The sequence below is a fragment of the Ptychodera flava genome, chromosome 21 (assembly GCF_041260155.1).
Source record: "Ptychodera flava strain L36383 chromosome 21, AS_Pfla_20210202, whole genome shotgun sequence".
Taxonomy (NCBI): Eukaryota; Metazoa; Hemichordata; class Enteropneusta; family Ptychoderidae; genus Ptychodera; species Ptychodera flava.
In genome coordinates, this window is record NC_091948.1 from 15,777,315 (window position 1) to 15,794,532 (window position 17,218).

The 17,218-nt window shown below is 36.5% G+C and overlaps 1 protein-coding gene across 1 annotated transcript in view; it reads right to left on the reverse strand.

Annotated features, from left to right (window-relative positions):
• Positions 1-11,435, reverse strand: part of LOC139122222 (xanthine dehydrogenase/oxidase-like) — a 34,345-nt gene extending 22,910 nt beyond the window's left edge. Inside the window, exons 1-6 of the mRNA XM_070687647.1 lie at positions 11,299-11,435; positions 5,403-5,460; positions 4,395-4,491; positions 4,066-4,174; positions 1,289-1,477; positions 432-443 (exon numbers count right to left, since the gene is read on the reverse strand). Of these exons, the coding sequence (XP_070543748.1) occupies positions 432-443; positions 1,289-1,477; positions 4,066-4,174; positions 4,395-4,491; positions 5,403-5,460; positions 11,299-11,364 (531 nt within the window). The 5' untranslated portion in view covers positions 11,365-11,435. The remainder of the gene's footprint in view (positions 1-431; positions 444-1,288; positions 1,478-4,065; positions 4,175-4,394; positions 4,492-5,402; positions 5,461-11,298) is intronic.
• Positions 11,436-17,218: the final 5,783 nt, after the last annotated feature.

A 17,218-nucleotide genomic window follows, 5' to 3' on the forward strand; every position in this document is an offset into this window, starting at 1 on the left:
ATACACCACGATTCCTCACGATAAAGTTAAAACAAGGCTGTCATCTCTTGTTAAACAAGCTTTCCTGCATAAAAATGGCAGTAGAAGGTACCAATACATTGCCATCAAACATAGGTCAGGTTATTTTAGTAACAACATGGATGCCCAGCACAAATACACAGATGAAGAAATTATTAACATGCTTAATTTCTTAATCGACAACATATTTGTTAAGTTTGGTGGTATGACCTTTCAACAGTCTATCGGCATACCAATGGGTACAAATTGTGCACCACTTCTTGCTGACTTATTTCTCTATTCATATGAAGCAGAGTTCCTACAATCTCTTTACAAAGCAGGGTCTAAAAAACTTGCAAGGCGTTTTAACAACACGCACAGATATATTGATGATCTGATTAGTCTAAACAATCCAGACATATCAAATTACTTACATCATATCTACCCTGATGAGTTGGAAATCAAAGAAACAACTGGGAGTAAGAACTCAGCTTCATATCTTGATCTGTTCCTACAGGTGGGTACTAATGGGCTACACACTAAGCTGTATGACAAAAGGGATGATTTAGATTTTGAAATCATAAATTATCCCCACTTATCAAGTAATATTCCATCTGCACCTGCTTATGGTGTGTATGTGTCTCAACTTCTCAGACACTGTAGGGCTTGTGATTCCTACGTGGATTTTCAAATGAGACGCAGCTTATTGGTATCAAAACTAGTGAGACAGGGATATACATCCAAAAGACTCGTGAGGACTTTCAAAAAGTTCTACAGTCGATATGATGACATTGTGGCCAAATCTGACACCTCGGTCACTGGTCACTCAAATGATTAGCGACAGCATTCCCGGCTTTGACTTATAACAGTGATTCATATACTGTATCACTTCATACGATATTTAGACAATTTGGGACCAATCCTGACGGGTGTAGCATGCTTAGCAGGGTACGCTTACCCATTCCGGACACCTGGAACCACCACTAACTGTCAGTGGTTCAGGATGGTCCTACTTAAATTTGTAAATCTCAAATGTCCCATGGACCTGGTAATGTATTACCTTGAATGAAAATGATTATTGGACCAGTTTAATGTCATATTACGACAGCCTACCATGCGAAGACCACAGAAACACCAGTACACATGTATGCAAATGTCACAAAGCAGTACTTCATTTTGTGCACACAATCAGACTATTCCATGCCTCTGAATGTTAGGAAACGCCAGCCCATCTTCACATGACTTTAGTCCAGTCCCCCCCCCCCAGGTGATTCACCAAAGTACACTGTACCTCACAGAGGGTGTAAAATCCGTTCAGAATTGGTGCATATCCCGTACAGCGACAAATAACGCCCCCTAGAGATTTCTCAATCTCTTCTTTCGTTGGTGTAGGATTGTTCCTCAGCAACGTGTACATTGTCATCACCATACCTGGCGTGCAAAACCCGCATTGGGTGCCATGGTTACGGATGAGGCATTCCTGTGCGTTACAAAGAAATTAGTATAAAAACTAAGTTAATTACCATGGAATGCATTTGGTATTCACAATCGTAGTGATATGAGATCTCCGAAAGTAGATATTTCTCTTTGAAGCAATAAAGTGTTCAAATGCACGTTTTGCCTTTTCAGATATACTCATGTCAGACACACTTTTGACGATTCTCTACCTTGCAGAGTAAAGGTTGTCGGTCGGAACACACCTACTGTAATACCTGTCATATGTAAGTATTTCGCCTTAGGGACTGGTCAGTTTCTTCGAAAACAGGGTGACCCCTCCGCTCGACAACGGTAAAACAAAAGGTGGATATATATATATATATATATATATATATATATATATTATATATATATATATATATATATATATATATATATATATATAATAATATATATTATATTATATTATATATTATATATTATATTTTATATTTTTTTTATTTATTTTCAACAGTCATTCTGTGTTTCAATGAAATTGTTGACATGTCAGTGGCTGTGGCCAGTGTTGTAAATTTATATCAGCCAATAGGAAACACAGTGTATTACGGTGATAGGGCTTTCTCAATTTGTGCACCTCGCTTATGGAATTCTCTGCCATTACATATTCGAGCGGTTCAGTCATTCGATGTTTTTAAAAGTAAACTGAAAACTCACCTTTTTACGTCTTTTTATTCATAATTTTTGTAGTTTTTATGATGAATTTTTATAACATGTTGCTAATTTTAACTTTGCTTTTTTACTGTCAGTTTAAAACAATTTTTGTTTCATCCTTCTCTTTGTTGATTTTAAGTGTAAAGCGCATTGAGATTATTTTTAATGTAATGCGCTATATAAGAAATAAAGATTAAGATTAAGATTAAGATTAAGTAAGATAGGAATTTCAAAGCGTCAATTTTAAAGTTTGAATACAGTACATTTCGAATGAGCTGTGAATGTATTTCACACTTTCTATGCCTAACCAGATGTCCTGAACCATTGTACAGAAATGGATGTCAATCATTGATATCAGAGAGGAAAAAAGCAGTAAATCCAAAACTTTGATGGGTGACCCCCGTATCACCAAAGTCAAAAACAGGGTGACCCCATGAATCCAGCCATCCTATTAAATCTCCTGAGAAGTCATAGCGAGATATTTTAGCCAAATCTGATGTTTGCAGTGTCTGAGAGGACCTTTTCTTGTAACATTGAAACCATAAAGGCACAGCTAATAATGACGAAAACTGCCTTTTTTAACTGTTATTTTAGTCATAAAAAGCATCATTCTGCAGAAAACCTGAGACACAAAGGAAAATAGTTCATCAATGAGAACGAAAGATATCTTGTAATTTTTTTATCTCTAAAATAAGTCACTGTATCAAAGAGTATTCTTACATTTTCTATTACTGTCTGGTACGGTAATGCAGCACAGAAGGATAGAAATAGTCTTGAAAGAATAGTGAAGACTGCTTCAAAAATTATTGGTTGAGAACTACCGTCAGTCGAGTCACTTTATTCTGTTCGCCTTCTCCGCAGATCAAAGAAAATCATCAATGACATAACTTATCCGGCACATCACTTTTTCAAACTGCTTCCCTCGGGGAAACGTTTCAGGTCTTTTAAATGTACAACTAACCGGTTTTTACATAGCTTCTTTCCAAAAGCAGTTAAAAACTGTCGTATTTGAGATATTGTTTTAATGATGTCAATCTGACTTTTTATGAATTTTGTGCGATTGTAGAAACTTTTAAAAGTCTGTATTTTAGATTTGTACGTGGTAGTGTGCTATGCCTTTTATATGTTGATAGTTTTTTGTGTTAAAGTGACTTTAGCAACGCCAAGGCACATTCCTCTCGATTCTTTTATCGACTGGCAATAAAGATTATTATTATTATTATTATCAAATATATATTGTGAAATATTTGTGCATGTCGCTTTCTCATACTGAATTCTCATAGAGACTACAGAAAAGTCTCAGGAATTTGTCATGCTTTCCATATGAACTGTAGATTTCATAATGGTACACTTTCACTTAGTAAACATCAAGATATCTCTAACATATATCTCTGATTTATTAAAGTATAGCGCCGAAAAATATGAAACATCCTGATATCTCTGATATATATGCCTTGCATATTAAAGTCATGCACCGGAAGGGTGTGCAGGAAAATGTTTGATATATTAAACTAATGCGCTTGAAGAGCACACTGAAAATTATTGAACATACAGATATCTCTGATATATGTATGCCTGATATTTTAAAGTCGGGCGTGCTGAAAAATATCTCTGATTAAAGTCACGCGCCCGAAGGGCGCGACGAAAAATGCAACTGAATGATGAAATTTGTGGCTGACGCGATGCATTTTAGGATATGATGAGCCTGTGTCAAAATTCAAAAACACACTGACCCCCCGCCCCCTATTGGGCATTTCAAACACATGATGACCCCCCTATCACCAAAGTCAAAAACAGGGTGACCCCCATGAATCCACCGGCCCCCCCAGCTCGAAGAAACTGACCATCCCTTAGTTTTTTCGACACACTGCATAACCGTTGCCGCGTGTACAATATGACTCAGTTTTGCTTGATTTTTACCTGTATCGGATGAAGTCTGTCCCGAACGCTGCCAAGACCTTCGATGGTGGTTACAGCCGTGCCATGCACAGAGCATATCGGTACCAGACAGGCGTAAACGCAGTCGTGCCTGCAAACAGAAATGCCAAATTAGACATTGCAATTTTATATAATTGACTTATCGCTTGACACTTGAATCCGTGCAAACATTTCTACAAGTAGGATGATCACAACTTTGCATCGTATGCTTTTCCAAACAATTCTATTGAGGAGTTTAAGATTCCAAGCATACTGGACGATGTGGCTATTATAATATTTGACACGCATGAATTAAAAGTAATGATGCATACCTTATCTTCTTGGTGGCCGGATCAAGTCTAGACAACATCACTGTACACGATCCACACCCTCCCTCACCACAGGACAGTTTGGCACCCTTCAGATTTACTGTGACACAACTGAGGATATAGAACAGTGTTTCTGTCATGGCACCCTATATTTAATGAATGTGCTCGCAATTAGGGTAGAATGCGCCTTGAAATTGAAATACTTTAGCTTCTGCTCAAACTTTCCTGAATGAAACTTTCAACCATTCTCTCACTAGAAATCAACAACATAATTCGGGGGGTCACCGTGCAAAGTTTTGGAACTAACGAAACAAATTACCCAAATTCTTTTGATATTTGAAACTCAAAATGGCCGCCATTCCTGTGTTAAGTTTCTGGGGGAAAAATTAAATTTTGGATTTTCGAAAAACTAAGACGGTTAAAGTTTTTCTTTCTCCAAGAGCTTTAAAATGAGCCCCACAAGTGGTAGATCAGTAAAGAATTGTAGAAATTTGAGAGTCCGACTATCTGTCCCCGAGGCGCGTTCAATCTTAAACGATAGCGTGGGACATGTATTTTATCTGACTGGTACGTACATACCACGTGTGTTATGACTGGTAGGACGTGCTCCACCGTACCCGATTTACACCATTATGCTTACAAGCGACATTTGATTTATGTAAGACATCTTGCAAAGAGCTTTTGAAAGTTGGTACATGAGCAGTTTAGTTTCTGTACTATTGCCATGGAAATGATGAAGTAATCGATTTACCCTCACTGCCGTCTTTTTGGTGTAAAAAGCCGAAAACCCATTAAAACTACATGAATAAGTTACATATTGACAGTCATTCGTGCGTGTTTTCTTCTGTATTTGCTTTTAACATTCCATGTTTACGCCCCACTGCCAATGAACTGTATTTATATTGACCGTCACTTTTAATAAAAGGAGAAAAGAGTTTGTCTTGACGAAACTGGGATATCTATTGGTCTTATTTGACTATAGTTTATCACCAAAACAATAAGAAAGGATACATTCATCTCTGAGGTAGGTGAGTAACACCATTGTTGGTTGAACTCTTCGTTCCTTTATCTGCAAGGAGAGAAAAGGTTGAAAACAATCAAAGCATAGTGCAGTTTGTAAGTTTAGAAGTATCATACTGTTCATTGAAACATTCTTGTCCCATGCAGAACGCGGGGAGAGTGACACATCAGAGGATCAACGTTACATGTTAAAAATCAGGCAATGTACGTCTCTTTGCGCCGTAGCTTCATTAAACATGACCTTGCAAGTTACACAACTAAGTCTTGTACTCTGAAAGGCCTGTGATGATGAAAACTACATAATTTTTCTGCGTTTAAATGGTAGATTTGATCTTCAGAGATGGCATATTTGCTCGTTATCGCATGAGTTAATTTGGCAATATTAGTCTTTGTATTATCACCAGACTCCAATGACCTCGTAACTATTTGGACAGCCGCCATGTAACTTTATATTCTCTTTTACAGTGGGACGTTACTGAGGCATTTTTGCAGAAGGCAATGAGTATGTAGGTCAAGGAAACCACAATCTGACCATCAGGGTAGCTTGAAAAAAGGGGCTCCCTTCTTGAAAGACAAACGTGATGACAGTATGTTGGAAATTTTGAGAGTGTAAAACTTCCAAGGAAGAAAGCGCTTTAGTCAAAAGAATTGGGATAAAATCTCAATTCCACAGTGAATAAACAAAGATATGATAGAGAGCTTGTCAAAAATATAGGCGAATGTCCGTAAGACTGAAAACATCGTTTTCGTGCTCAGAGATTCAATACGTAAAATTTCTCGGAATGGCAGTTTGCTGTTTAAACGCCCAAAATCAACATTATCAACTTGAGAGAAAGTACAAAGAAGATCTGGAATTGTGTTCATTATTTATCTTCACCTTTACAACTTTTGAAATATGATGTACACAAGAGTCTCTCTTATATTCTAAACTGCACGCAAGGAAGGTTGCAAAACAGGCCATTTTTAGGTGAAATTGTTTTTCCTCGGGTTCATAGAGATGTGAATACTGACACTGAGTAAATAAATTACGAGCAAACAATTGTAAAACCCATTTACCTACCGTGGCAAAATTAGGGTTGATAAAGATGAACCACAGAATGGAATTATTTACCCACAGAGCGAATGGGAAAGATTTGCAATTCACATTCTTACGGCTATTTGTTACTGAAGGTATCAAGTGCAAATCACTGTAACGTGTTCAACGTTTTCTAATTCATGGTTGTAACGTGGCACCTCCTGTCGGTACATACAACTTATGAATGAAGAAACTTATGTGTATCTTGTTACGAAAAAGTTCAACATTGTTTGGTGGAGAAGCATTCCTTAAATTGAAATGGTATATGACATTTTCTTTCAGCAAAGTTCGTTGTCGTAAATGTGAGCCTTCGCAGAAACACAACAAGAAGAATACACTGTTTCAAGTTTACGAACACGCTATACTCTGCTGCAGAGGTCCATATGAGTAACAGAATATTGAAGTTCTGTATTTGTGAAAAATATTCTAATTTTCGAGGAAAAAATCTAATTCAGATAACACACATCTCATTTTGGGGTAAACTATGGCAAGCCAAGTGTTGCAAAATTCGTGAATTTTATGTTGATGTTCATAAAAAGCATTTTTGTGTTCATAAAAACCATGTTTATATTCATGAAAACCATTTTTGTGTTCATAAAAAAACCAACATTTTTGTGTTCATGAAACACATTTTTGTGTTCATGAATTTTATGTTTATGTTCATAAAAAACATTTTAACGATTTGCACGGTGTATAGTTTTATATATCTGCGAGCACAGGTCGCTGATTGCCTGGCTGCCAGATTTGTTCGTCTTGTTTTGCTGTGGTAGTCTCGTATCACCAAGAGACAGCGGAGATTACAGGTGCAGCCAACGGAGCTATTCATCGAAAAAGCTATTCCGGAAGCATTTTTTGAGGGCCGGGGAAATTTTAATTTTACTGGGGCAGGGGACATATTTTTAGGTGGCAGTGGAGCAAATTTTAGTTTTTTATGAACATAAACGTGGATTTCATGAACACAAAATAGCTTTTATAAACACGAAAATGGTTTTGATGAACATAAACATAACATTCATGAACACAAAAATGGTTTTGATGAACATAAACATTAAATTCATGAACACAAAAATGGTTTTGATGAACATAAACATAAAATTCATGAACACAAAAATGGTTTTCATGAACATAAATATGGAATTCATGAACACAAAAATGATTTTTATGAACACAAAAAAAGTTTTCATGAACATAAAAATGGTTTTGATGAACAAACATATAATTCATGAACACAAAAATGGTTTTGATGAACATAAACATAAAATTCATGAACACAAAAATGGTTTTCATGAACATAAACATGGAATACATGAACATAAAAATGATTTTTATGAACACAAAAATAGTTTTTATGAACATAAACATGGAATTTATGAACACAAAAATGATTTTTATGAACATAAACATAAAATTCATGAACATAAACATGGAATTCATGAACACAAGAATGATTTTTATGAACACAAAAATAGTTTTCATGAACATAAACATGGAATTTATGAACAAAAAATGATTTTCATGAACATAAACATGGAATTTATGAACACAAAAATGATTTTTATGAACATTAACATAATATTCATGAACACAAAAATGATTTTATGAACACAAAAATAGTTTTCATGAACATAATAATGGTTTTGATGAACATAAACATAAAATTCATGAACACAAAAATGATTTTTATGAACATAACAATAGTTTTCACGAATTTTGCAACACTTGGCTTGCCATAGTAAACAACTTTCACTGGTGAAAACAACTTCAATTCATTGCACACAACTGTCGTCGTCAGGACTCCATATCAGCGGACATATTTCACAGTGACAAACAGATTTCTATTTATGCAGATACGACTCTTCTTTCAACTTTGTTCTTTTCACAATTATCATACTTTAAAATTATTTTCAATTTTTTTTCGGTGCATTACTTTATTAGCATCATGGAGCTTGTAGCGAGAGCTATGATACCTTCGTTTCGTTTCGTGTCAACTTCACTCTACGGCAGTTTTGAGTTGTTAATCCTCGCCTATAGACGGGATTGTACGCGACTTGTGGTCGGTGAAATAAAATACGAGAATGTGTGGAACATTTGTAAGACACGGGATAAATTAAAAACTGGACTTAAAGATAAATAAACATAGAAGAGACAAGACAGTGCATGATAAAAATCGTATCAATAGTGAACTTAATAAATAAATTACTGTCCAAACAGCTAAACGGAAATTAGTTCACTTGTCTAATTAGCTATTTTCGAGCTCCCATGATAACGGCATGGATTTTGACCGGGTGACACAGCTGATGTATATTGTCAGTTTTCTGGCTTCAACGTTGTGCAACAAAAGCTGTCAGTCATGACCAATACCGCTTGGGGATTGTTATACCACGAGCATATGATGGTTTGGTTCATGGGACGCCCGGTGTGAATTGAACGTGACCGTGAGTGTAATTACGGTAGCTTATTATTTTGCTGCTTGTAAGCACAGTTTCTGGCCGGGAAACCTCTTCATAAAATAGTTGTCGTGTGGGTCATACATTAACGAAATAGTATTTTACATATTTGTCGTAATGTGTTATATTCCGATGGTGTCATAACCCTTCACAAGCAAGGACATGGTAGGATTTGGATAAAATAGCTCACAACATTGCAAATTGTTCTTGATCAGCAAAACAAAATATCCCAAGAAGAGAATTATTTTTCAAGACAAGACAGACTATAAAGGAAAACCATTGTATGCTGTAATTATGATGTATACGTACAGGGACCGAATGTAAAATAATTAATTTCACATGTTTAAGCTTATTTTGAGGATATGACAAATTTAGTATATATGAACAGACAAATTTTGAGTATATATATATATATATATATATATATATATATATATATATATATATATATATATATATATTGTGTGTGTGTGTGCGTGTGTGTGTGTGTGTGTGTACATACATACATACATACATACATACATACATACATACATACATACATACATACATACATACATACATACATACATACATACATACATACATACATACATACATGCACGGTGTAACAGTGGCGTATAGTTTGTGCGACTTGCGCACATCCCTCCCCACGCAATAGGTCTCATGCGCGCTTTTTCCTTTATCCGCCTTCCCTCGCGATTCAGACGTGTTATGCGATTCAATTTATCCAATGTACTATACTAGTAAACAGAGCCTGTTACGCATACATCCAAAAGGAACAAAAATCACATAACTCGATATGAAAAGGAGATGAGTACATCCGCCAACATTTTGCAGACTGTCAGTTTATTGAGTTGACACAAACTTCTATCCTGGATGACATACATTTAATTTGAAAACGAGGATTCTCTTCACAATAAGTGGGCTCACCGTACAAATTATGATTGAAAAATTTACCGATTTTTTGAATTGAAAGTGGCCGCTATACCTGTGTTAACTCAATGCGTAAAGTGAATTTTCGATTTTTAAAAAAAAAAAAAGACGTTGAAAATCTAATGACTCTACATAATTCAAAATAAGTCCTCACAAACAGGAGATAGGCAAAAGCATTGTCAAATTTTGACAGTTAAAAAGTGTCTCATTTGCGCATTCTACTCTAAGTTGAACAGATAGGATATTGCTGTAGTAGAGCAGTCAGTGATCACTATGATAGACTAAATGAATTATGGGAGACACCAAATTTTAGTACCACACTGCCTTGTAAATAGATTATGTTGCCATGTACTAAGTGGTGATCATACTTCAGTGCAGAGTATTGTTGAAGATAGTCCTATATTCACAGGCGAGGATAACACTATATAGTTTGCATTGTATAACGAGGACAACAGTATGCACATGCGTTGGCTCAAACCAATGGGGTCACGCACATTATGTGATAACCGATTATGAGTTGAAACTACGCCCTCCCATTGTATCTATGGCCTGTCTACTCCCCGCTCCTCACTGCCCTCTCCCCGCCTCTGACAGTTCCCCATTGCCCACTAAATGAACATATTCTCACATGAAGCAACTATTTACTCTATCACTATGTGTGCGCTCGTTCAGAGCATGGATGCAATATACAAAACTGTGCAAGCAAAAATCCTATTATTTTAATTTTTTGACATTGCCCCCTGAAGTTCTATCAACCACGGCATTCCCCTCTCTCCACCTATTTTCCGGTATCCACTGCCAGAAACTTTCCCCTGCCTACTGAAAAATCTGAAATTTCTCCACCCCTCCTCCGCTGTAAATATTGACCTTTTCTCCCCACCCGCTGATTACTTTTTTAAATTTGCCTGCCCGCTGAAAATATGTGCACGAACACCTTTATGCACGAACAGCTCCATTAGCGGCACCTGTGAAAGGGCCAGTAACTGTAACTTTAAATGTATTTTTCTCTGTTTTTCAACTTTTTGTCTTCAGTGTTAGTGTAGTCTCTCGTTCTACTTCCCAAAACATGGCAAGGTTGAGATGCACATTATTCAGCTTGTCAACTCAGTCTGTACCTGCAATAGTCTTCATTTTTATCGTTGACAAGTGACCCATAAAAAGTCAAACCTGGCACAATCCACCGACAGGTACTTTTTAAAATCCACCAGAGGGTTTTCTTTGGAACTACTTCTGCAATTTTTGGAAAGTGTCTTTTGAAAACAATCGTTTTCAATTCCACTCTATGTGTTTTAGATATTTTAGATAGTTTAGATATTTCGGCACTGATAAGTGTTTGTTCTACAGTGTCTTTTTTCTGTGCTTTGCCTCCTTTAACTAACTGCTCGCCACCTTCCTCAATGCACACGAATTTATCTAGACTGAAACTCACCTTTCGTCCATTCACGAAAAAGACCAACTCATCAGTGTATCTGGCTGTCCTTCCAATATCCTCCATGCTCGCAATATATGCGCCTCTGCCCTTTATTTAAGTAGGTTTTGTAGTTGTCCAGAGTATCAAAGTGCTATGTGTTGGCTCTCATGGACACACTACTCGAACATTTCCCAAAATTCACTGCGCGAATATATGCAAATATCCTTTTGAGTCGTGCCGTTATTACTCCATGGAATATCAATCATTCCAAAACTACCTCGAAATAACAGTAAAGAATGTTTGGCGTGATTTTAAACGATAAGCATGGGTCACGAATATAACCCCAAGATTGTTAGTGTATATTGATTTTGATTTGTAGATCGAGCGAGGACGCCTTTCGATCTTGGTTGGGAGGTGTGATATAGCCCGACGATTGCTTAGAATTTAACTGTAACGAATATGACAATGAACTGACCGACGGTAACCCCTGCACTTGGTGCATTATTGTAATCATGTACACGTATCTTGCTTAAAGTAACCGAATTTATGATGCACCAAAGTATAAAGTATCAACGGAGGACAACACTGAGAAGGTTTACATCGGCCTCACTTATAACATCTTCAAGACGCACTTCACTAAACACATGCAATCGTTCCGTAACGAGAAATACAAAAACAGCAGAGAGTTGTAAAAGTGTTTAAGTGTGAAAGCATAACTTGAAACACTGTATCAATTACGAAATTATGGAAAATTCCAGCTTTAGCATCATGTTGGCTTTTCACGCCAGAATTTCCAATTTATTATTACGGTACAATATCAACAAACCACCCCAGCAACGGGTATACCACTCGATTTTGATAAGTTCATGACAAGTCATGAACTTGTCAAAGTCTCGTAATATGCCGTCGCTGGGTCTTGTTTATTGCTTAAATACAACAGTACTACAATTTATTGTCGAATAATGCATGTATGAAGAGATCATACTAAACATCATACAAAACATCCTTCCTCAGATTTAATGCTTCAATGAAATATAAGATCACCAAAGCTGGGTTTCCAGTCATCAGTAAAACGTTAATTAAATTGTGGATATGTAGCGCAGATAACACTGGAAGATATTCGTTTTTTTTTACTTTTGTGAACAGCACACAAAAACAGTTGTTTCTCAACTTTAAATTGAGAACCTTAACAAAAAATTTAATAAAAATCCCTCACCCGGCCCAAAATCACTTTATAGGAACGTTTTAAATTTCTAAACAAAATAGAAATGATCCAAAACCTGACAATTGGAGTCACCTAAAGAAATCACCTCTTTATTGTTCAAAAGATGACTTAAATTTTAGTAAATTATAAAATATGTGCTTAAAACCCATAGAATATTGACATACAATTTTCCTCAAAGGTAAGTCTGCCTAGAAGATATTTCACAAATTGGTATCACTGTACAAAATGTTTCAACTTAAGAACTAAATTAAAGGGATGCAGTCGTCGGAACTGCGCTCAATGCAAACACTGTATCCAAGGTACGATGGTGATTGATGAAAGTTAAAAACATGTCTGTGATAATCTACATGGTATAATTTAAATGTTGCGGCTATGATGATGAGGTACATCTAGATATCGTACACGAAATACATAGTTTGTAAACAAGAAACTCGCACAGGCGTAGTTGATAACGAACTTTAGTACAGAAAGTAGTTCAGTATCAGTTCAGTAGCAAATTCAGTCCTCTATATGAAGCTGAAAAACACTCGCGAAAACTGCATGCCCACTGGTTCTTCACTGATATGTCCTTGAAAAAATACATTCGATCAAATTATAGATCGGACTCGTCTCATGATTTTTCTGAGGAATCGAGGAACATTGTATGTACCACTCTCACAAATTAGGCCAAAAAAACCAATGTTTCTGGTCAGCGCGCGCGTCACCTGAACAACAGCGCGTCACCCTTTTTTTCCGGTTTTGTGGCCGGCGGCCGCTGCAAACTACGTACTGATTGCATTGACACCAAACCAAAACGGCTGAAGAGAAAGAGAAAATTCGGGGTGCATGATCAGTGACTGCATGAACAGTATATATGTGACTATATTGATAATACTATAAAACTGAGTCTGACCCTCCTCCCTCCCTTGAGGGGAAAAAAATTAAAAAAAAATTCGCGTCGCCGCACCATTTTTTAAAGAAAGACCTGACCAGAAACATTTCTTTTTTTGGCCTTAAAACCCTGCTGGATATGTCTGTCGTTCGGAAAGAATTCGACTTGAGCAACATTTGTTTTTGCGTTTAGGAATTGAATATGTTTATCAGCGGTATTCTACGGAAGGAGGATGCTTTTAAATTTCTTTTGGTATGCAGGAAAGATGCTTTCCAATTAAAAATCAATATTCGCATGCCATGGTAAATTCTTGATTTGGCACGATAGCACGATGGGTCCGGTATCACGCAAAGCCTAATCTAGATTTCAATAACTTCATGGATTTATACCTAATAGAATCGGATGAACATTCATTGAAATCATACTACAATCGCGTTTACATTTGAAATGCCGGGTTGAAATGTAAGGAAATTGGTCCATATCTTACACATTATGATGCCAGTGATGAGAAGAGCTGTATTCAGCTCTTCAATCATCGTATTTAGGGCTCGTGCATTTGTACAGGAAATGTCTTTACGCATGCTGTACGAAGTAATTAAACCGAATGATATTCTTCATTGATTGTGTATATCACGGCAATATATAGGCACGTGCACGCATGCCCTCGCTACATACCCTATCTACGGTAGTCATTGTCTTCAGTAGCCCTTTTCAAAAGTTGTAAATGATACCTTAGTGCACGGATATTTCAGTTCATTGTTTTCAACTTTCAGATACCTTCTGTGTATTGTGCGATATCTCCCATTTGGATCTTGCCTCTTAAATAAAGCTTGTGTATGTCGAACTGATCGGGTGCTGAACGTATGTAGGCAATCCTTCACAATTAGATATTATTTTTGTAACTGTGTTAGAAAATAAATGAAGTCTGAATATTTGTCTAATTCATAGACTATTGAAACAGATAATATGATGAGATTGGATGTAATTGTTGATGTAATTTTGGCCTGTACAGCGATAGTTTGCCATTCTAAGCCCCGTCGCGTCATACATTACTCATCTGTGCGTGGGGAATGCTCGGCACCTGCTCTCAATCTATGGCACTTCACGTACACCGCTGACAAACAAAAGTAGTTCATAATTTAGAAGCTGAAAATTTAAACCTCCCCCCCCCCCTAAAAAAAGAAGTCAGGGTACGAGTGTTGCAAAAAAATTCACGCTGGTGGACAACATTTGAGAACTACGTCTCATATCAATGGAGCTACATGTTGCCAACACAGTTTTTTTTCAAAGCAATATTTGTCATCACAGATGACAGGGAAACCCCTTCATACTGTATATTTTCAAAAAGCAGAGGCTTTTAAGTATAGTATGATAGCAGTAGTTTCCTTAAAGGACGAAGTAGGTGTATATTTGGGGTAAAAAACCTCAATTTTGGTATCAATGATAAAAATTAATTTCAGTCAAAAACTTGAAGCTATATTCTGAAATGTAATTTCACTTGAAAGAAGTGTATATGTAGTTAAAAACTATCTACTGTTGATTGACCAATCAGAGTGCTCAATTCAGGGTGTTTTATCTACTCGTAAAGCCTTGGTCACCAAATTCCAGAAACGAATGACAGCGCCGTAGTAAAGTACTGTCCAATCAAAAGTGAACATGTCATACTCTGTAGACATCTGGTACGTTTTAATATTCAAATTTAGTAACACAGCGGAAACCAGCTGCAACACAAAACCTGCTGTGCCATAGGGCATTTATATAATGTGCCCTAGGGCATTTATAGGATGTTCCATTACACTGGAAGGCTATTTCACAAATAAAAGTTTTAATTCATATCCTAAACATGTTACATTGACAAAGGGGACGGTTGACGTAAACACATTGAAAACGAAAATATATCAGTTAGGGGCGATAGTTTTTAAGTCGGATAAAACCCTCGTACTCGGGCTCTTCTGGTATATAAAGTCCAACCCTACGATAAAATGTCTCGGCCTGCGGCCTCGACATTTTATCATTGGGTTGGACTTTATATACCAGAAGAGCCCTCGTACTCGGGCTTTATCCTATACAAAAACGACTATTTTATTTTGCATTATCTATCTTCACTCTAAAATGGCATGGGTTTTTTAAAGACTGCAACTCAAAAAAATGGTTAAAATCAGAATTAGTAAAATGAAAATGCCTCCTATTTAAAACGTAAGATCTTTATGGCCAAAAAAAATAGTCGTTTTGTTTTGTAGCATTCAAAAGCATAATGTGAAAATTTCAGAAAATTTGCCCCAGGCAGAGTGAAGTTAAATTCTTTGGAAATCTTGAAATTGGAAGAAAAAAGAAACCAGGAAATCGGGTGATTTGCACACATTTGAATAAATTAACACTTCTTTATCAAACAACTTACAACTTTCTTGACAAGCTAAAAGGTGAACGCAACCAATATTTCAATCTTGGGTTAACAATTTAATTAAAATTTAATGAATATTTGCAAAACAGCGATTTTTTAGCAAACTACGCTGTGTTGGGTGCAGCGCCCCCTGAGGGAGTGCTCTATTAGGAGTATTTGAACGCATCCACGGCCAATAGGGCATCCACATTAAATGTAGATACCTTGCTTTTTGAATGAAATTGTACAGTGTACAGCTGTGCCACGGCATCAGTAAAACTGTTAATTGAAGCAAGATATCAATAATAAATTCATTTGCATACAAACCAGACGCACACAAAGACGCCAATTACCATATGCGAGGATGTTTACGTGGTCTGGCAGAAAGCAAGATATATTTGAATTAAGGATAATGAAGGTAGTTTAATGGAGGAACATGAGAGATTCACGTGATGGGTTTGCAACGTGTCTTAGTGACTTTTAAATATTAATTGTGACATGTAAATTTAAGATCCTGTACTGATGTTTATGATGAGATGCATTATTCTATCTTAAATCTGATCAAAGTCATGCCTCAAAGATGAGGCATGACCAATGCAAATTTCAATTTTTTTAACTGAAATATAAAAGACTGCAAAGTATACAGTTTTACAACCTCTAAAGTACGCGTCTTGTCGTGTTATAATCACCTTAAAATACACTGAACACCTTTAAAATTGGGGAAGAATGTGCCTTTGGAGGAGTTTTTTTCCTGAAACGGTGAAGTTTAAACAATAATTGCGTGTTCTGATGCTTGTATGGACATCGTGACATCTCTGAAGTTAATGAAGTTTTCCTCCCGTTCTCGAACTATGGAAAATATGAATGGTTCCCTTTGAACTGGGACATCAAATTGAAATTTTAATATCATACCAATGGCCATAATTTCACACAAAACCGGACCAAGTCGATGATCTATTTCGATAATTGTGGCTGTTGGTCATAAAAAGTAGCCCTATGAAACCTAAACAGTCCAAATGATAATTCCCTGATCACTTTTCAACGTGGGAAAACGGAGCCCTGCCGATATATTTTCGATGACAGTGGGCGCAAGTTGTCACACACGACACCGCGGCATAAACGCAAAGACAGTGTTACTGAGAAACTCGCCGTTAGGGGCGTTCTCCTTCCCTTCTGTCGAGTTCGGTACCGTTGTAGAAAAACACAGTGAATGTTAAAAGAGAAAAAAGATTCGAAAAAAGAGGCATTCAGACAAACATGGGTTACAGTGAGTAATCAATAATGCACTGATTTGAGGGAACTTTCTTGAACAACATTGCATTAGATGTGATCGGAAAATCTGATAATTTGCTTTAGACAACTATGCAACTATTATATATAATGAGCAATTGACTTGTGACCGCTCGTTTGTCTTTGGAAATGTTTGTAAATGATCTATGTTTTCATCTTCATTAAAATGATC